Source organism: Polypterus senegalus, chromosome 2, assembly GCF_016835505.1.
Source record: "Polypterus senegalus isolate Bchr_013 chromosome 2, ASM1683550v1, whole genome shotgun sequence".
Taxonomy (NCBI): Eukaryota; Metazoa; Chordata; class Cladistia; order Polypteriformes; family Polypteridae; genus Polypterus; species Polypterus senegalus.
The window spans coordinates 290,098,138-290,119,483 of NC_053155.1; the positions used below are offsets into that span (position 1 = coordinate 290,098,138).

Genomic DNA, 21,346 nt, shown 5'->3' on the forward strand with positions numbered 1-21,346 from the left:
AATCATTTCATGCATCAAAAAAATAATGACGGCATATCCCGGGTTCGCTTCCCGGGTCCTCCCTGCGTGGAGTTTGCATGTTCTCCCCGTGTCTGCGTGGGTTTCCTCCGGGCCTTCCGGTTTCCTCCCACAGTCCAAAGACATGCCGGTTAGGTGGATTGGTGATTCTAGTGTGTGCTTGGTGTGTGGGTGTGTTTGTGTGTGTCCTGTGGTGGGTTGGCACCCTGCCAAGGATTGGTTCCTGCCTTGTGCCCTGTGTTGGCTGGGATTGGCTCCAGTAGACCCCCGTGGCCCTGTGTTCGGATTCAGCGGGTTGGAAGATGGATGGATGAAGAACATAGACAAATTATTTTAAATGATGACAGACACCCACTACACACGGATCGCTTAAGAAATTCCTTTCTCCCCAGTGCCATATGTCTTTATATCAAGGAATACCAGAGATAATTCCAGAAGTACTGTATAAAGGGTTTCTAATGATCACATTTTAAGTTAAATGCATTATCAAACTACTAGACTTTTAACAAAATAAAATCTGTTTTTCAAATGATGTGGACATTTTTAGAATTTCTGTGCAACTTTTAACCTGTCTTGACTCTATTTGTTTGTTGTATTTTGTATCTGTTTGTTACTTGATGTATTGAGAAGGTAAAGTTTATGTGTTCTTTGTGGTAGAAATCAACATCTTAATTAGAGAATGAAACTTATCCTCTAACAGGACAAGTCTGGTAAACCTTTTTGAGTCAGTAATCAGCCAGCAGAAAAGCTGTTCACTGTGTCATTTAATTACTCCTCTGCCATATGCCCTAGAAGGGAGAATTATTCACAAAACGGTCTATTACACATGGTCAGAGAAACAAAGGATAGAGGTTCATTGTATAAACTATTGAATTTACATACAGTGTCAAATCAATGCATACAGTTTACTCTGGTTGGGTCATTGGTTTACACCCAAATGACTTGTATAAAATAATAATCTATTTTAGTTTGTCTTTGTCTTTGTTGTTCATTTGCCCTTTATCTGATTTCCTGATATGCCTGAACAGGTTTCTGATATTTATTAACCCTTTATGTGGTTTCTTTAAGGTGAATGTCCTAAAAGCATATCAAAATACTTTATCCTAAATGTCTATAAGACCCCCTAAATGTATTTTTTTTCCACATCTTGTGTAAAGATGGCTAAATAAAACCTTAAAAATACATCAGCATAGAGAAACATTGACCGAGATAGACCGACGTTTCACCAGGTAATTACTAAATACAAGAAATGCTCAGTCACACAAATCACCACTGAACTGAATTCACTGAGTGGTATTTCTTGTCGCAGCTGTGGCACAACTTACTGCTCTTTGCCCGGAATGGGAAAAACAAAACTGGAGGTTCAAGCTGAGCAAGGGATTGACTTGTGTCAAGCGTAGCATAAACTGCTACGTTATGATAGTATCAGGAAGGTGCTGACTTTATTTTTAAGCATGCACTAAACAGTTCACATTGTGTAGGTAGTACTGATTTGATCAGTGAGATGACTTTACAGACTTGAGACTCAAAACCAGAAGCTGTAGCTTATTGTCTTCTCAAGCAAAGTTATAAAGTTAGGAACTGGGCACCAGAAGCTAGATTACTTTACTTGTGTTATGGTGTCTAGATATTCCCTCCGCTTATCAATATTCATACTGTACTGATCTTTAAACCCTGTGTAATCTTATAGGTCAACCCTGTAAGTGTACTTGTGATGACACATATGTGGAAGCCTGGGAAAATCTCTTATATTACCAATATTTGGTTTTTCAGAGGAGTTGGTGGATTGTCTAGTACTGCTGCCTCACACTCCTGTCTCCTGTAACTTCTCAAAGACATGCACACTGGGTCAGTTAGTGAACTGAGAAACTTGAAATAGCGGAGTGTAAATATGAGTGCAGCTGTCCTGTGATAGACTGGCACACCCTCACAGATCTGGCACCTGATGTTTCCATGTTAGGTGGCAACACCTCACAACTGCACTAGAATAAGAAAGTTCATAAAATTAATCAATAATAATCCTGGATAATAAGTAATTAAAAATGGTCTTTGTTCTTTTGCTCTCTATGAGAAGGTGTCCGTCTTCTGTTGAACTTGCATTGTGTTTGTAGTATTTTTTATATTTATCTTGTTTTCTGCTGCTTTTGATGCTTTCATCTTCAAACCATTCTTTTGTGTAATATAATTTGCCTTATAAGTCACATTGGCTGAAGGCATCTCCTAAATAATAATGTTGTAATATATACTCACACAGTGCTGCTAATGAAAGTAAAGATCAATAAATCTAAAAATGGAAGGCCTTATTTAATATTGGGCTATTGACATGCCATCTTTTTAGTACATGTTTATGAAAGCTGCTAAATTTCAGGATGTTTTTCAAAAATGTGAAATTTGTAGCAAGACCTAATAAATACTTGCATTTCTTTTTGATTATATTTGATCTCATTATTATGCTTTTGCAGTACGGGGATGAGATACCAGGACCTGAAATTGAAAATGCTTGGAATGCCCTTGTGAGCAACGACAAATGGAGTAACAACCTCAGGATTACTCTCCAGTTTCTTATTAGCCTGTGTGGAGTTAGTAGTGACACAACGCTCCTGCCTTATGTAAGTAACAGTGCGTCTTTCACTCGATACTACACATCCCAGAATTTTGTATGATAACATAAACACGTGGACCTCCAGTTCTGAAATAAAGATGTTTCATATCACTCTGTTCTCATTCTTGCATTCTGTATTAAGCACCTTCTGTGATACGACTAGCACTCAGCAGACAGTTATGGAGTTCTTTGTCACAGTCGATGATCAATAAACACAATACTGGGCCTAATGGGCCTAATTTCAAATTGCCAGTTAACCAAACATTAGCAAAAGCTTTGAAGGAAAACCTATACAGACATGCAGAAAATGTGCAAACTCCACATTGACATAGGCAACTATAACTTGCGACATTTAAACCCAGCCTGCCTCATATGAGTGAGTGAAGGAGTGTGATGTGCTGCTGTTTCCAGTCTTACACCCAGTGCTACTAAGAAGGGCTGCAACCCCCGACACCAAAGTTCTGATAAATGAATGAATGGATGGATTTTTTTTTTAGCCTTCTGCATGAGTTTGTCTTCTTCTTCATTTTCCTCCTTCATCTCAAAGATGCGCGTGACAGGTTAACCTGTAACTCTAAAGAGACTTGATATAAGTGCCTGTGTATAACTTATTGACAAACGGCGAGTCCATACAGTTTCAAACTTCACTTAATGTTCCTTCTGTCTAGATTTTCAGAGCAGGTAAATTGCTTTAAAACTGACATTGTTTTACTTTCATTTATGTCATTTTCAGATCAAAAAGGTGGTGATATACCTGTGCCGCAATAACACCATTCAGACGATGGAAGAACTGCTGTTTGAGCTGCAGCAGACTGACCCCGTCAATCCAGTCGTCCTGCACTGTGATAACCCTCCATTCTACAGATTTGCTGCCAGCAGCAAAGCCTCTGCTGCAGCTTCAGGTATGACAAAGCCATTGAGGACTTACCACCTGATACCTGCCATTCCTGCTGCATCTCTACAAGAGCGGGTCCACAATTGCGAAGAAAATCATTCTTTTTGAAACCTTCCCCAGGACCAGACTGCTTACAGCTGTCTTTTTTTTTTTTTACTTTTTTTAGGAACGACATCTAGCAGCAACACAGTAGTTGCTGGCCAAGATAGCTTCCCTGACACAGATGAAAGCCGTTTAATGAGGGAGTCTGACGAAAGGCAAGTATCATTTGTAATAATATCTCCATTGTTGGTTTTGGAGCACAATGTGCTATTAATAACAAAATGGATTATATAGCAACTGCTTGAGCAGGCTAAATCCACAAACATGTCATAAGGGCACTGCACTTTTAGGTAAATAGGATGGGATTAAGTTGATACACCTGAAACCATTTACAGTAAAAATTGGATTAGTAAGTGAATTTTTTTTTATCTGTGTAGCTTGTCCGCAATGCGTTACTTTGTGATTTCACAAAGCATCCATTTGTCCATTTCCTGAATCCACCTGTGGTCACAGAGAGTCAAAGCATATCCCAGTAGTGTGGGACACAATGCAGGAAGCATACCTGGAGGGGGATTACAAGTTAGAATTCTGATATCAGAATCCAACTGCCAGCTGCTGTTTTTTTGCACCCATTGCAATAACAGACACTAAGGAGGACCACAAAAGGTCCCTGCAAACAGCCATGAAGAAACCACTACCAGGATGAAAAAGGTCAAATAGTCAAATCTAGAAACATATGGACAAAAAGTTGATGAGGACTTTATACCGATTTGATTTGGGCTACACACAGCATGGACATTAGTCTAGAGCCAATATGGATGGTGTCATGGCATAGATGCAGCTATGTGTTTTATCATGAACGTGTCCATGAAAGGCAATTTAGCTTCCAAAAGTTCTTTTTTTAAATTGGTGGAAATGTCTACAATATTAGCCTTATTTTACATGTTTTCCCTGCAATACGTACCTCTTATTAAGAGTTTGCTACCTTTGATAAAGTACATGTTGAAATACATTAACAATAGTTGAGGGCACTTCAGCCTGAGTTTCCCCCACTGTAAGGGCTGAAGCTCTGAATACCCTGCAGTGGTCACATTTATCCTTCTGCTTCCAGTTCTCTGCTTTTGAAAGGATTTTGAACAGATATATGTCTAACCAGGACTGACCATCCTCGAAAGGTTTGCACTAAACACTCTTAACAGAGGCCAGGAGCCTACTACCACCGGACTCACAGAACAGAGAGTTTGCTCCAAGTTCACTATCTCTGAAAGGGATTACCCTGAGTGAGCACTCGTCACCTGGTTAGGTCGCTAATGTCAGTAAATGTCAAGGCTGTTTGTATGCCTTATTTAAAGAGAAACCAGGCCTATCAAAATACTAGAAATCGTACAACCTGAACAATTCAAATCAGTGTCCATGCAGCAAGCTTTGCATCAGAAAAATCATAAGAGATCTCCATGCAAATTGAAAGTCCTTAGTCCTTTCTTCTTAATCCAGCTAAGGTGCTCTTCTAAAGTGTGTGCCTTTGCACAAATTTTTTCCACTAATACTTTCTGTGTTGGAGCTTGTTTTCATTTTGTAAATGGCACTATACTTTTGTCCCTTGACAACATGATTATATATTGCATCTTCAAAAATATCTGTCTCACACAACTTCTACTCCCTTTCTCTCTCTCTTTGTCTCTCTCATACTAAACACCCTCAAAAACCTTTCTTTTATACAGTGTCTTCTTGGTAGCTGATTACAAAAGAAGTAGCAACAGTTGTGTCGGACAATTGGACAACTGATAATTCCTAATGGTCTTGTTACTTGTCAGTGAAGCTACATTTAGCTAAATTAGAGAACATGTTAAACAGAAAGTACCTAGCACCTATTTCACATTTTCTCACAAGCATATACAACATTGTACACATTGGTTAATTTATCTGAACTTAACCATATACATTCTGATAGTAATAACACTTTATTGGTATTTGGTTTTACATTTGCATTTTTTGTCTCCTGAAAACACTTCTATAAGTCGGTGTCGTCCTGACAACACCTTCTGTCCAAAGGGCACCCTGCCTGTTATGTTTCTAATACATCCAATAATGCACTTGATGCATATCATCAGTGATGTTACCTGAGGTCATTGCGTGTTTCAGATCTTTCAAACATCAGACACCCTCTCCCAGGAAACCCAGTCAGGACTGATCAGCTCCCAGCTTGTGCCCAGGTGTTCCTAAAAGGTTTTCTTTTTTGCGCGTCGCGTCTATAATGCCTAGGACACTGTAGGCTTTGCACAAGGACTGAGCTGCAAAGACTCTAAAGCCCATTAACCAGTCCATGACACTCCTCTACTAAGCCTTGATACTTGGCTTATTTAATCTCATTTGTCTTTTTTTATCTTTTGCTCCCAGTGAACTGTTAGCTCCAGTATGACTATCTGCATCGTTGATTCTCAGAAGAGCACTATGTTTTTTATAGGGATGGTTTCTGAGATGTTATTTGAGAAGTAAAGCTGTTTCCCCAGCTCCACTCTCATCTGCCAGACATGTGCAGTTCCAAGGAGTCCTATTGTTGCTTTCAGTTGTGCTGCTGGCTTCTCCCCCAACCAGATAAATGAGACAAATGATGTTGCTGATTGAAGGCTCTTTGACTTATCTTTGGTGCTGCTGATTGTTTCTATGTTTGTCCTCAAATCCTGATGGTGGCTCCAACAATAGCGACCTTCTCACAGTGCTTTATGGCAAAAGCTGGCCATGTAACCATGTGCTCCAAAATTCCTTTTCTATGGCACAAGAGATATAATGGTGAACCAACTTTACCTCAACAGAAGAATTAGATGGACTTGGGAGGACATCACATACAGAATAGGCAAGAAATCTGATGTGGAAAAGCTTAGCCTGTCACAACTCAAATTCTTGTTTAAATAATGTTAAATTTACCATTTTATTTACTTTAAAAGCTACATCTTACCTAAATATTCCTAATATACACACAAATGAAATATTTCAAGTCTTATTTAACAAACTGGAAAAAGCACATTTTTCACTAAAGATTTCCTTGAAAGAGAAGTTAAAGTCAACCTGTAAATCTTTGACTTTAAGGAGGGAAACCCGAGTAACACGCTGTTACATAACATGATACTGCCCAGTTACTCCAGTTAACATTCAGAATTGGGTGTTCAGCAGGGTGCCAGAAGAACAATTGTTCAATTCAATTCAGTTCATTTTATTTTTGTATAGAGATCTTCACTGAGTGCAGACACAGAATGTTGTGACAAATTCACGGATAGATATAAAGACAAACTTTACAAACTACTAATTACATAATAAATACGCATAAAGATACAGGTTTGTGTATATAGACTGGAAAAAAAGTGGTTTGAAACTGATTAATGTAAATAGAGCCCATCACTATTTGTCTATTGATTAATTATTGAACCATGGCCAGTTAACAAAGGAGAAGACGAAAACAAAAACTCTAGCCAGTATTATCCCTGGAGAAAATAAACCACTGGGAGTCCACAATCAGTTATAATCGAGAAGGTCAAAGTCTGACAGCCTCAGTCCTGGACACCTTGGCCACCCCATCTCCTCCTGGGCATTCTATACAGTCTGCGCTGGGCCATCTAATCTGATTAGAGAATCTTTACATTCCAGTGTCTCAGGTGTCTTTCAATGTACAGAAAAACAACTGTAGATGTAGAGCCATGGCACCAAGTGCTACAGCAGGACACCAAGAAGAGAAACAGAATAGAGGAGGATTAATAATGCAATTTTTGTGTTTGTTATACAAATTACCAACACACAGAGATGCAGTATGCACAGTTAATAAGCAGCTCTAGTCAGGGTATTCTAGACTAAAATAGTAACTCTTCAGCCTGGGTTTAGAAGCTGAGACTGAAGGGGCATCACTTACATAAGCACACAGATCTAAGGACTATGTAATTAAAAGTTTGACTTCCTACTGTTATTTTATTAATCCCTGGAATCTTAAGTAGGCCTGCATCTTGAGATCTCAATTGGCACTCTGGTTTGTAAGTAATGATAAGATTGGATAAGTAAATATGGTATTGACTATTTAAAGCTTTATGTGTTAGAAGGAGGATTTTAAATCGGCTCTAAGCTTAACTGGGAGCCAGTGTTAGAATATAGCAACATGGGTTATGTGGTTTGACATTCTAGTATTAGTGATGATTCTTGCAGCTGAATTTAAAACAAAATCTGACAGATGAATAAAGAATGATTTGAGCAGCCAGTAAATAACTTACAGTATAGCAGTAGTCAATTCTACTAGGAGTAAAGGCTTCAAATCATTTCTCAGCATCCTCAATATTAAGAAACCTTTTTACTTTTTCCAGTATTTTTAAAATAGGAAAAACAAGTTCAAGCAAAACATGTATGTCTTAAGGAGGTTGAAGGTAGAGCATAATACTTTGAGAAAAGTAGATTTAATGTGAAATTACACAAACAGATAAAAGATTTGTCTCTACAGTGTTTTACTTTTCTTTGCTAGATAATCAGCTTTGTCTTTTCATTCTTATCAGATTTTGTATCCCCTGTCTCTAATCAACTGTTAGCACAGGGGAGCAGAATTTATTTTAAATTCCTAAAATATGCTATTTCTGGCTCCAAAAGCTGCTGCCTCCCTTAGTTGTTTTATGTAGGGTCAGGACTTTGAATTTACTGAATGTTGAAAATGTTTAAGTGACCCCTAGCTGCTTTGAGCACCATTTGCACAAAATGTTACCAAAGGCCAAATACCACAGATTCTGAAGCAGCTGTGTCACCAAGGTCACCTACTACAGAAATAGCATTTGTTTGAATGGTGACATGTCTTGATCAAATATTCACATTGTGTATTCTGGCCAGAGGCTGACAGTTGTGTACTAATGAGATTTGGGGTAGAATTCACTATAGAAAGGTGCTAGGTGAAGTAAAGATGGTTTCTTGGTATTGTGGATCTGTGTCTATGAATTTATTAAAGCACTTTTAAGGGGTTGCACTGCTGGTAAATTGGTGCCTAGGAGCCCCACGAGTTGTTTTGGGCCTCAGTAAGTAAAATCCCCACACTAGCAACTGAAAAGCATCTCCTCACACTACTATCCAGGTAGTAGCCTCTGAGGGGAAGTATGCCCTGACTGGCACCTTAGACTTTCTTGGAGGCCTGGCTGTTTTAAAATCTTTTTGCGAGTGTTCTGTACAATTTGCAAGTTTCTGGGAAGCTGTAATTCTGAGTTTATGTAGTGCGGTCCTTTAAGGAGTAAAATGTGTAACAAAATTAAATTTTATTTAGGCTTCAGACTTGCTTGCTGTCTCTCAACATCTAACTCTGATGCCACCTACTGGCTGATAGTCTTTAGACATGATGGCATCCTTTATGTTATACCACACCCTTCAATAGTGCAAGTACCTACAAGTATCTGTATAAAGAACAACTGTTTAGCGCCACCCAGAGGGTCAGTGGTAGGAACTGAGTTGGCAGCCTTTAAGTTTAGAGTACAGTTCCTCTATCACTACACCACACTGCCCATTAACGTAGTGGCTTTCCTGGCTTCATGCAGGACCCCTCCTTCACTATGATGACCTTGCAGACTTTATTTCAGAAACATGTACAATGACAAAGTACCCTCTCATGCACACACAGTTGGCACTATCTAAACACATGTACGTTTAGATGTGATCTCTAGTTGGCAATGTGCGTCATCTTTTTACTTTTCTTCTCTGTCTCTCTACCACCTGTCAAGCCCTAACCTTGTCCTGGGTCATCTTCATTGTTGGTAAGATCTTTTCATTTAAGCAGTGATCATTGCTTTAATGATACTTTAGCAATTGGGGGATGATACAAATCATCAGTTTTAATTGTACATGTTGCCTTTCTATAGCCCACACTATCCTCAGGTGCTTTGCAGAAATTAGTTATACACTATATATACAGTGCCTATAAAAGTATTCACCCCATGGACGTTTTCACATCGCATAAACATACATTCTGAAACTCCCTTAGTCTAATTCAGGGTCACAAGGTGAGGTCCGAGCATATCCCAGCAGAACTTAATGCAAGCAGGGAGACAACTCTGGGCAGGGCAAGGTCCAGTGACACACGCACAGGGCCAGATTAGACTCTTCAATTAAACTAATCAGCATGCCTCTGAGGATCTGGGCAGAAAATTCGCACAGACATGCAGGGATCATACAGTGCATCCGGAAAGTATTCACAGCGCATCACTTTTTCCACATTTTGTTATGTTTCAATCCAAAATGGATTAAATTCATTTTTTTCCTCAGAATTCTACATACAACACCCCATAATGACAATGTGAAAAAAGTTTACTTGAGGTTTTTGCAAATTTATTAAAAATAAAAAATTGAGAAAGCACATGTACATAAGTATTCACAGCCTTTGCCATGAAGCTCAAAATTGACCTCAGGTGCATCCTGTTTCCCCTGATCATCCTTGAGATGTTTCTGCAGCTTAATTGGAGTCCACCTGTGGTAAATTCAGTTGATTGGACATGATTTGGAAAGGCACACACCTGTCTATATAAGGTCCCACAGTTGACAGTTCATGTCAGAGCACAAACCAAGCATGAAGTCAAAGGAATTGTCTGTAGACCTCTGAGACAGGATTGTCTCGAGGCACAAATCTGGGGAAGGTTACAGAAAAATTTCTGCTGCTTTGAAGGTCCCAATGAGCACAGTGGTCTCCATTATCCGTAAGTGGAAGAAGTTCGAAACCACCAGGACTCTTCCTAGAGCTGGCCGGCCATCTAAACTGAGCGATCGGGGGAGAAGGGCCTTAGTCAGGGAGGTGACCAAGAACCCAATGGTCACTCTGTCAGAGCTCCAGAGGTCCTCTGGGGAGAGAGGAGAACCTTCCAGAAGGACAATCATCTCTGCAGCAATCCACTAATCAGGCCTGTATGGTAGAGTGGCCAGACGGAAGCAACTCCTTAGTAAAAGGCACATGGCAGCCCGCCTGGAGTTTGCCAAAAGGCACCTGAAGGATTCTCAGACCATAAGAAACTAAATTTTCTGGTCTGATGAGACAAAGATTGAACTCTTTGGTGTGAATGCCAGGCGTCGCATTTGGAAGAAACCAGGCACCGCTCATCACCAGGCCAATACCATCCATACAGTGAAGCATGGTGGTGGCAGCATCATGCTGTGGGGATGTTTTTCAGCGGCAGGAACTGGGAGACTAGTCAGGATTAAGGGAAAGATGACTGCAGCAATGTACAGAGACATCCTGGATGAAAACCTGCTCCAGAGCGCTCTTGACCTCAGACTGGGGCGACGGTTCATCTTTCAGCAGGACAACGACCCTAAGCACACAGCCAAGATATCAAAGGAGTGGCTTCAGGACAACTCTGTGAATGTCCTTGAGTGGCCCAGCCAGAGCCCAAACTTGAATCCGATTGAACATCTCTGGAGAGATCTTAAAATGGCTGTGCACTGGCGCTTCCCATCCAACCTGATGGAGCTTGAGAGGTGCTGCAAAGAGGAATGGGCGAAACTGGCCAAGGATAGTTGTGCCAAGCTTGTGGCATCATATTCAAAAAGATTTGAGGCTGTAATTGCTGCCAACAGTGCATCGACAAAGTATTGAGCAAAGGCTGTGAATACTTATGTACATGTGATTTCTCAGTTTTTTTATTTTTTAATAAATTTGCAAGAACCTCAAGTAAACTTTTTTCACGTTGTCATTATGGGGTGTTGTGTGTAGAATTCTGAGGAAAAAAATGAATTTAATCCATTTTGAAATAAGGCTGTAACATAAGAAAATGTGGAAAAAGTGATGTGCTGTGAATACTTTCCGGATGCACTGTACCAAGCCCACAAAGACAGCAACTGGACATGAGGCTTGAACTTTAGGATACTTGATTTGTGAGGCAGCAGTGCTAACCACTGAGCTTCTTCATGGTAGAGTGTTGCTTTATTTTACTCATAGTTTATTACTGTTTTTTAATTCCTAGATTCAGTAACATGATCAAAGTTCACACAAGACTGGAGTCGAGATACAGCAATAGCTCTGGAGGATCCTATGATGAAGAAAAAAGTAAGTGATTCTTTAGACGTCTGGGGACTGCTTAGCATAACAAACATTTTTGAGTTGCGTGGAGGCAGAATATTTCACAATTACAGTGCTGTGTGTCTGCACCAGATAGCAGGATGGGATGAATTTAAAGACACTGATCGTGTCTGGGTGCTTTTTTGAAAGCCATCTTCTTTTTAACTAGGAGTGGATGGTTGATTTTGCACAGCAGCCTCTTTTAAGCAAAATTGGCTGAGCCTGCCTTTAGTCTTTCAGATTTGGAGGATAAATGTCTGGTTAAGGTGCAGCTTTACCGCTTGGAAAAAGACTAGAGAATAAACAGACTTAGGATTGATTTTCTATGCTCTCAGAGTGTGTCTACCATGTCTGATGGACACCGTGGGGTGTCTTCTTTTGAAAACGACACACTTCATGCTTCATTCTTGAAACTGAATCTTTTCCTGGGTGAAGATGTATTGTATGTTATTGCGTAATCCTCAAAAATTGACTGTGCATGTTACAGAAGTTTTACGTTACAGCTTTTTTTTTTTTTTTTGCACAATATTGCATTGAAGCTGGCAGAACAGCCCGTGTAACAATGCAACCAAACTACATAACTGAGTTTTTGTTTAAGTACTGTTAGATGATGTTATATTTTGTAGGCTACTTGTTGACGTTTTAAGTTGTGAACTAAGGTAAGCTTTGAAACTAAACATTATGACCATGGAAAAGGAATATAGTGTAGTGCTAGGTGTTTGACCAAAGCAAAGACATGGCTTGGACAGCACAGGGCAGAGAGAAGTCCTACAGGAAACCTCTTAGACAGAGAACCATATCAAAAGAGACAAAAACAGTTAAATATGCCAGCATGGGAACATGAGCGGTTAGGGTCTAGTATGGCCTGTATGTGTGCTGGATATTCTTGGAAAATTTAGGATGGCATGTAAGAGGGAGAGAAACCTGCCTGGGGAAAGAAATGTTAAATCTCCTCTCCTCCAGGATTCTAGAGAGAACGCAATTACAGTTACTCAGAAATGCCTGGTTCAATCAGTTATGAGTGCAAGAGAGACCAGTAAGTGTAGGCAAGAAGTTTTTTCACTAGAAGGGGAAGTGGCATTGTCACTTTAAGAGAGTGGGCACCCGGAAGGCATGGACATGGAACATTCAAAGAATGTAGATGATGACAGCAGGCCTGAATGAATTTGACAGCCCAACAAAGCTCAGCAGTCCTGTCTGCTTAATTCCTCCAAAGTACCAAGTTGAGTTTTGAAGTCCTACTGTCTGCCCTGCAACCTGGTAATTATTCCATGAGTCTGTGGTTCTCTGTGTCAAGAAAAACTTCCTAATGTTGGTGCAGAATTTACCCACAGTTTGTAACTTTATCCCAACAGTTTGTAACTTTATCCCAGTGTTCTTGTTGAACTAATTTTACTAATTACCTTCCTAATTTTAAACACTTCATTCATGTCACTCCTTAAGGGCAACAGAAGGCTCAGGTTATCAGTGACACCAAGGGCCACGAGAGTTCTAAACATAATGTTGCTGGAGTAAAATCAGGGATGTTACGTTCATTTGTGAATTTTGCCTTTTTGTTTCCTTTGACTTCAAACTACGGTAGATTAAGTAGATTTGAGAACATTACATTAAATTTCTGCTTCCTCACTTTCTCATAACAGTGTGTTCAGTGCTGTCAATGGAAAGAAAACAAGTATTGTGGATCTAAATAGTTAGAAATGATTTCTTCATGTACTGATTTCCATTATGTCCTTGGTGGTTACAACAACATATTATGGTTACAGTGAGAATTGGAATATGTCAAGTCACATTGCCATAGGCACATGCTTGTGCATTTTCTATTCTATTGAGATTGACATAAAGACAGGGTGTGCCAGATAGCCCAGATAATAGATGGCCTGAAGGATGTGCAAGTAGGCAGACTGGCTTTATACCAGCACTGTTTGGTTTGGGATGGCCTAAGTGATTTCATTTAAGATCAGATACTTCAAGGCTGGTGCAAACCAGATATCAGGAGGCAGAAGAAGGGAGTCCTTGACATTCATAGCATATTTGAGAATGCTAATCTTGTGTCATGGTGCTTTCTGCCTGCAGATGACCCTGCTCCGCCCTACACTGGCTGGTTGATGAACGTCATGGAAACAAATCAGCCACAGCCGTTGCCAATGCCTATCAGTGGTGGCTGCTGGGCACCACTAGTCGACTTCCTCCCAGAAACCATCACCCCAAGAGTACCCCTACACAGGCAAGTGGAATTCAAGTTGGGAAAGCTATTTGGATGTGCTGTCATTGCAGTGTTCTGTATGAATTGTTTCATTTGTCCAGGCTCTTAATTTCAGTGTTCCATTCGTTCATTTTGTTCTGTTGAAATGAACAGCAGCCTCCCATTGTCTTGTAAAGGTAAGCCAGTTTTTGGTGTGGGTGAATGGGAGCCATATCTTCACTTATGAACAGATACGCCATTTTCTCTATATTCTTTTATTTTCTTCTTCTTCTTGCTAAGGCTCACAGAGTTGCCTTATAGCTAAGGCATTGGATGTTAAACTACAAGGCTGTTAAGTTTTCTTTCTGATTTCAGGTCACAATAAGCAGGTCGCCTCACCTTCTTCTTTATTTGACATCTGGACAAACTGTTCAGATGACATTTCCAAGTTAAAATTAAATGACCTATATATTGTTTTAAAGAAAGTTTTTCAATGGATTATGTTTCATTACTCTGAACTGGACAAGTTGATTAGAGGATGGATGGATAGATGGATTAGTCAATAGTTAAGTTATTCCTCATAAGGGAGACTTGGCAAATTTAATCTGCCATTTGACAATGCACTTGTAAAAATGGCATGAATTTCTTCGCCATGCCTTTTCTGGAGGCCATATTGGTTGACCGCAACACAGTTGTTTTTACACAACAAGAGAGCAACATGCATTGCAGTTTTCTGAGTTGTACAGCATGCTCAAATTTTGTATTTTATCATGAAAAAGGCTGTGGGGTGATCCTGTCCTAAAAACAGAATCCATAAATGCAGCTTTGTTCTCTTCTTTGGTTGAACTTTGCAGTAGATGTTTTTGGAGGAAAGAAACACACAGAGAGATAGGGGGTTTACTTGATACATAATGTTGGTAATGCTTTGAAAGTTGGATTTCAATTCTCTTTCCAATACCGTTCCAGTTCTGTTTTCTTAGAGGTACATGCAACTGGGAACTACACTGAAATTCAGCATGCATTCTCAGTTTAAGTAATGAATTACCACAAATGTTTTGTCTGTCAGTCTGTCTGTCTGTCTATCTCTCTCACTCTGTCTGTCTGCCTGCCTGCGGTAACTCTTTAATTCACATAGTAATTTCAACAAACATAAATAATTTTTCATCCTAAAGGTCATCTAGCCCTTTATTTATGTAGTTTATGTAATTTAGAAGTTTAAGTTTTTTATGTAAACAATTGAATAAAGAGTTTCTCTTTTAATTTATGTGCACTTTGGCTTATTCAGTGAGTTCTTAATAATATAAAAACTATTTTAATACAATTCAGCCTTATAGGGGTTGGTATTATGAATTGCGTACTTTTGGATTTTTTTTCCTGTCTTAAAATATTTCTTTAGAATAATACTTTACATGAGTATTTTGACTGCTTTTTTCTCTAGCGCCATTCTTTGTGGCTTCCTCACAGTCACAGGTTTCCTGAATGTAATGATCAATTATTCACGGTACCGCAACATTATTTTATTTTACAGTTGAACGACACTACATTATTATTCCCGTTACCTGTACGGAGCTCCTGGTTGCCATGGAAGTTGCATAGCACAACACTGTCATTAATGTGATCCTTTAAATCCACCGTAAAGAGTCTTTTGGTGTCCGTGATTTGGACAAAAACTCTTAACAAGCGAAACAGATATTCTTTCTCAATTTCCTGGTTTCCGATTCTATAGTTTCTGTCTCTAACCTTGATTTTTGACTTACGATTATGCTTTGGTGTATTAGGTTTAGTTTTACGTTTCAATTAGTTTCTGGTTGATAAATGTTTCATCTTCTGGTAATCTTCACACCTTCAGGCAGAATAGTTGGGGGTCATCCTGACAGCTAGTAAGCACAAGGCAGGAAAACAAATGACTAGATATACAGTCAGGTCCATAAGTATTTTTAAGGATGGTTGCTCTGCACACCACCATAATTGATTTGAAACAAAGCAATCAAGATGTGATTAAAGTATAGACTTTCAGCTTTAATTCAAGGGGTTTAGCAAAAATAATGTATTAGCTGAGTAGAAAAGACAGACATATTTCTACATTGTCCCCCTATTTTCAGGGACTCAAAAGTAATTGATTAAAGTAACAAAATCATAAATATGATGATCATTTTCAATATTTGGTTGAAAATCCTTTACATTCAGTGTCTGCCTGAAGTTTGGAGCCCATCATCATCATCTTTGCTTTCATGAAGTCTTCCCTTGATTGTAGACCTTGTCAATGATAGGCCTACCTCCAGGAGAGTGTTCCTGGTTTGGCTAAATGTTGTGAAGGGGTTCTTCTTCACCAAGGACAGAATTCTGCAATCATTCAAAACACTTGTCTTCTGTGCTTTTCCAAACCCTCCAGTGTTGCTGAGTTCACCAGTGTGTTCCTTCTTTTTAAGATTTTACCAAATGGTTGATTTGACTGCTCTTCGTGTTTCTAGTATCTCACTAAAGGGTTTGTTTTGTTTTCTCAGCCTAATGGTGGCCTGTTTTTGCTTGCATGGACAGCCCTTTGGATCTCATATTGAAAGTTCACAGTGACAGCTTCCAAATACAAATTCCAAAACTGGAATCAATTCAGGATATTTTACCTGCTTAATAGTTAATGAAATAATGAGGTAATTGCCCCAACCTGGCTATGGAACAGCTTCTCAGTCAAATGTCCATATATATACGAGGTGTGGCAGAAAAGTAATGAGGCTGGCAACACTGCAAGCGATCTGGCAATGCTGCGCTGTTGTCCTTGATGGAGCACGTGTATCAGTACCCTCCCATAGCTCAGTGCGAGTTTCAACTCCTTCCATTAACTACGTGATTTTTGTGACTGCTATTAGCGGAGTTGTGTTTTTGGTTGTACGTCACGCAAAATGGAACAGTGGAATTTGGAGCAACGTTGTGCCATTAAACGGCAAGTGTGACGTTTGAAAAGTTAAAACAGGCATATGGGGAACATTCTTTATCCCGAGCTCAAGTTTTTCGCTGGCACAAATCATTTTTGGAAGGTAGAAAACACGTTGAAGATGAACACCGTTCAGGGAGGACTTCAACTTCGAAAACCAATGAAAACATCGAGCGTGTGAACACCCTTGTGAGATCAGACCGTCGTTTAACATTAAGAATGTTGAGTGAACAATTAAATTGGAACAGATTTACCGTTCATCAAATTTTGACTGAACATTTGCACATGCGAAAGGTCTGTGCCAAAATGGTGCCGAAAAACTGCCCTCTCCATAACAGAATTTTTGACCTCAAAAGGCATTCCTGTGGTTCCCCAGCCCCCTTATTCACCTGACCTCAGTCCGTGTGACTTTTTCCTTTTTCCTAAACTGAAAAATATCCTCAAAGGACGTCATTTCGGGACTTTAGAAAACATCCAAAAGAGTGTAACGGAAATGCTGAAGACCATACCGGTTGAAGACTTCCAGTGCTGCTACCAACAGTGGTAACAACGTCTCCATCGGTGTGTAGCTGCCCAAGGAAACTACTTTGAAGGGGATAACATTGATGTTTGAAAAAAATAAAAACTTTGGTAAATAAAAAATCAGTCTCATTACTTTTCTGCCACACCTCGTACATACAGGTGCAGCTCAATAATTAGAATATCATCAAAAAGTTAATTTATTTCAGTAATTCAATTGAAAAGGTGAAACTCATATATTATATAGATTCATTACACACAGTTTGATATATTTCAAGCATTTTTTTCTTTTCATTTTAGCTAATGAAATCCCAAAATTCAGTATCTCAGAAAATTAGTAGACTCATGGTATCACACTCCACTCAGCTAATTAACCTAAAACACCTGCAAAGTTGTCCTGAGCCTTTAAATGGACCCTCAGTCTGGTTCAGTAGGCCTCACAATCATGCAGACTGCAGACTTGACAGTTGTCCAGAAGACAGTCATTGACACCCTCCACAAGGAGGATAAGCCACAAAAGGTCACTGCTAAAGAAGCTGGCTGTTCACAGAGTGCTGTATCCAAGCACATTCAAGTTCAAGCACTTTATTGTCATTGTGTAACACAACTAAATTACTTTTTGTGACAGTCCCAAGGTGCATTTAAAGATGGAAAAAGCTATTTTTTAGTCTGTTTGTGCATACACAGATTGATCTAAAGCTTCTTCCTGACAGGAGGGGCTCAAACAAAGAATTTCCAGGATGAGTTTTGTCCTTGAGAATGTTTTTGGCCCTTCTCACACAGCGAGTCTTATACAAGAGTTCAAGTGATGGCAGTTTAATCCCAGTAATGGCCTCTGCTGTTTTTACGACCCGCTGCAAGGCTTCTTTAGCAGCCTTGGTGCAGCTGTTGTACCTGCAGGCCATCATGCAGTTAGTTGAGATGCTCTCTATAGTGCATCTATAGAAATTAACCAGTAGCTTCTGGGGGAAGTCAGCTCTCCTTAGCTTCCAGCGAAAATAGAGATGTCTTTGTGCTTGGTTATTATAGCCAAGTTGTTGTCAGCCCAAGACAGGACCTCTGAGATGGTGACTCCTAGAAACTTAAAGTTGAAAACTCTCTCCACAGCATCTGCATTGATTGTTATCGGACTGTGATTGGTCTTTTTAGTGGTCCTAAAGTCCAGAATAACTTCTTTGGTCTTTTTGGTATTTAAGACCAGTTTGTTGGTGTTGCACCATGCTGTCAGATTCTGAACCTATTCCATATATGCAGCTTCATTGTTGTCTGTTACAAGCCCAATGACAGTCATATTATCTGCAAATTTAACAATAATGTTTGATTGGTGGATGGGTTGACAGTCATGGGTAAAGAGTGCATAGAGAAGGGGACAGTACACATCCTTGCGGCACAACAGTGCTCAGGGTAAGGGAGGAGGATGTGTGTTTGCCCAACCTGACAGACTGGGGATGGTTGGTGGGTGAGAAAATGCAATAACCAGTTGCATATGGATGGAGCAAGTCCTAGTGCATAGTTTTTTGATCAGCTGGTTAGAAACGTGACAGAAAAAGGTGCACAAGCAAGAGGGATAACCACAGCCTTGAGAGGATTGTGAAGCATAGACCATTCAATAATTTGGGGGAAATTCACAAGGTGTGGACTTTGGCTGGAGTCAGTGCTTCAAGAGCCACCACACACACACGTATCCGGGACAGGGGCTACAACTGTTGCATTCCTTGTGTCAAGCACTCGTGAACCAGAGACAACATTAGGAGAGTCTTACCTGGGCTAAGGAGAAAACAGACTGGACTGTTGCTCAGTGCTCCAAAGTCCTCTTTTCAGATGAAAGTAAATTTTGCATTTCATTTGGAAATCAAGGTCCCAGAGTCTGGATAAAGCATGGTGAGGCACAGAATCCAAGATGCCTGAGGACCAGTGTGAAGTTTCCACAGTCAGTGATGATTTGGAGTGCCATGTCATCTGCTGGTGTTGGTGCACTGTGTTTTATCAAGTCCAAAGTCAGCCCAGCCATCTATCAGGAAATTTTAGACCACATCATGCTCTGCTGACAAGCTGCCAAAAGTACCAACACCTGATTTAATGACCATGGTATCACTGTGCTTGATTGGCCAGCAAACTCACCTGACAGAAACCATAATATTATTATATTATAATATAATATTAGTAATATTAATATTATGATATAATGTTAAAAATTGTAATATAATATAATATTAGTAATATTAATATTATGATATAATATTAAAAATTGTAATATACAGGTGCCGATCACAAAATTAGAATATCATGACAAAGTTGATTTATTTCAGTAATTCCATTCAAAAAGTGAAACTGGTATATTAGATTCATTCATTACACACTGACTGATGTATTTCAAATGTTTATTTCTTTTAATTTTGATGATTATAACAGACAACTAATGAGAGTCCCAAATTCAGTATCTCGGAAAATTAGAAAATTGTGAAAAGGTTCAATATTGAAGACACCTGGTGCCACACTCTAATCAGCTAATTAACTCAAAACACCTGCAAAAGCCTTTAAATGGTCTCTCAGTCTAGTTCTGTAGGCTACACAATCATGGGGAAGACTGCTGACTTGACAGTTGTCCAAAAGATGACCATTGACACCTTTCACAAGTAGGGCAAGACACAAAAGGTCATTGCTAAAGAGGCTGGCTGTTCACAGAGCTCTGTGTCCAAGCACATTAATAGAGAGGCGAAGGGAAGGACAAGATGTGGTAGAAAAACGTGGAGAGGATTGTGAAACAAAACCCATTCAAAACTGTGGGGGAGATTCACAAAGAGTGGACTGCAGCTGGAGTCAGTGCTTCAAGAACCACCACGCACAGACGTATGCAAGACATGGGTTTCAACTGTCGCAATCCTTGTGTCAAGCCACTCTTGAACTAGAGACAGCTTCAGACGCGTCTCGCCTGGGCTAAAGACAAAACTGCTGCTGAGTGGTCCAAAGTTATGTTCTCTGATGAAAGTAAATTTTGCATTTCCTTTGGAAATCAAGGTCCCAGAGTCTGGAGGAAGAGAGGAGAGGCACAGAATCCACGTTGCTTGAGGTCCAGTGTAAAGTTTCCACAGTCAGTGATGGTTTGGGGTGCCATGTCATCTGCTGGTGTTGGTCCATTGTGTTTTCTGAGGTCCAAGGTCAACGCAGCCATCTACCAGGAAGTTTTAGAGCACTTCATGCTTCCTGCTGCTGACGAACTTTATGGAGATGCAGATTTCATTTTCCAACAGGACCTGGCACCTGCACACAGTGCCAAAACTACCAGTACCTGGTTTAAGGACCATGGTATCCCTGTTCTTGATTGGCCAGCAAACTCGCCTGACCATAACCCCATAGAAAATCTATGGGGTATTGTGAAGAGGAAGATGCAATACGCCAGACCCAACAATTCAGAAGAGCTGAAGGCCACTATCAGAGCAACATGGGATCTCATAACACCTGAGCAGTGCCACAGACTGATCGACTCCATGCCACGCCGCATTGCTGCAGTAATCCAGGCCAAAGGAGCCCCAACTAAATATTGAGTGCTGTACACGCTCATACTTTTCATGTTCATACCTTTCAGTTGGCCAACATTTCTAAAAATCCTTTTTTTGCATTGGTCTTAATTGATTTTCCGAGATACTGAATTTGGGACTTTCATTAGTTGTCAGTTATAATCATCAAAATTAAAAGAAATAAACATTTGAAATACTGTACATTAGTCTGTGTGTAATGAATGAATCTAATATACAAGTTTCACTTTTTGAATGGAATTACTGAAATAAATCAACTTTGTCACGATATTCTAATTTAATGACTGGCACCTGTAATTATATTTTAAAATTATAAAATTAAAATAAAATTTGTAATATTATAATAATGATATTATGGAAGATGAGAGACACCAGATCCAACAATGCAGACGAGCTGAAGGCCGCTACATAACACCTTAGCAGTGCCACAGGCCGATCGCCTCCATGCCCCACACCACTGATGCAGTAATTTATGCAGAAGGAGCCCTGACCAAACATTGAGGGCGTACATGGACATACTTTTCAGTAGGCCAACATTTCTGCATTAAAATCATTTTTTATTGGTCTTTT

At 39.7% G+C, this 21,346-nt stretch overlaps 1 protein-coding gene across 11 annotated transcripts in view; it reads left to right on the forward strand.

The window, feature by feature from the left end:
* Window positions 1–21,346, forward strand: part of LOC120523983 (protein furry homolog) — a 468,780-nt gene that overhangs the window by 374,636 nt on the left and 72,798 nt on the right. For all 11 annotated transcript variants that reach the window (XR_005632732.1, XM_039745747.1, XM_039745746.1 and 8 more), the window contains 5 exons: window positions 2,481–2,627; window positions 3,354–3,522; window positions 3,682–3,772; window positions 11,516–11,598; window positions 13,684–13,834. Coding sequence is in view for 10 of the 11 variants with exons in the window: in XM_039745747.1 (XP_039601681.1) it covers window positions 2,481–2,627; window positions 3,354–3,522; window positions 3,682–3,772; window positions 11,516–11,598; window positions 13,684–13,834 (641 nt within the window). In the remaining variant the exon portion in view is untranslated. The remainder of the gene's footprint in view (window positions 1–2,480; window positions 2,628–3,353; window positions 3,523–3,681; window positions 3,773–11,515; window positions 11,599–13,683; window positions 13,835–21,346) is intronic.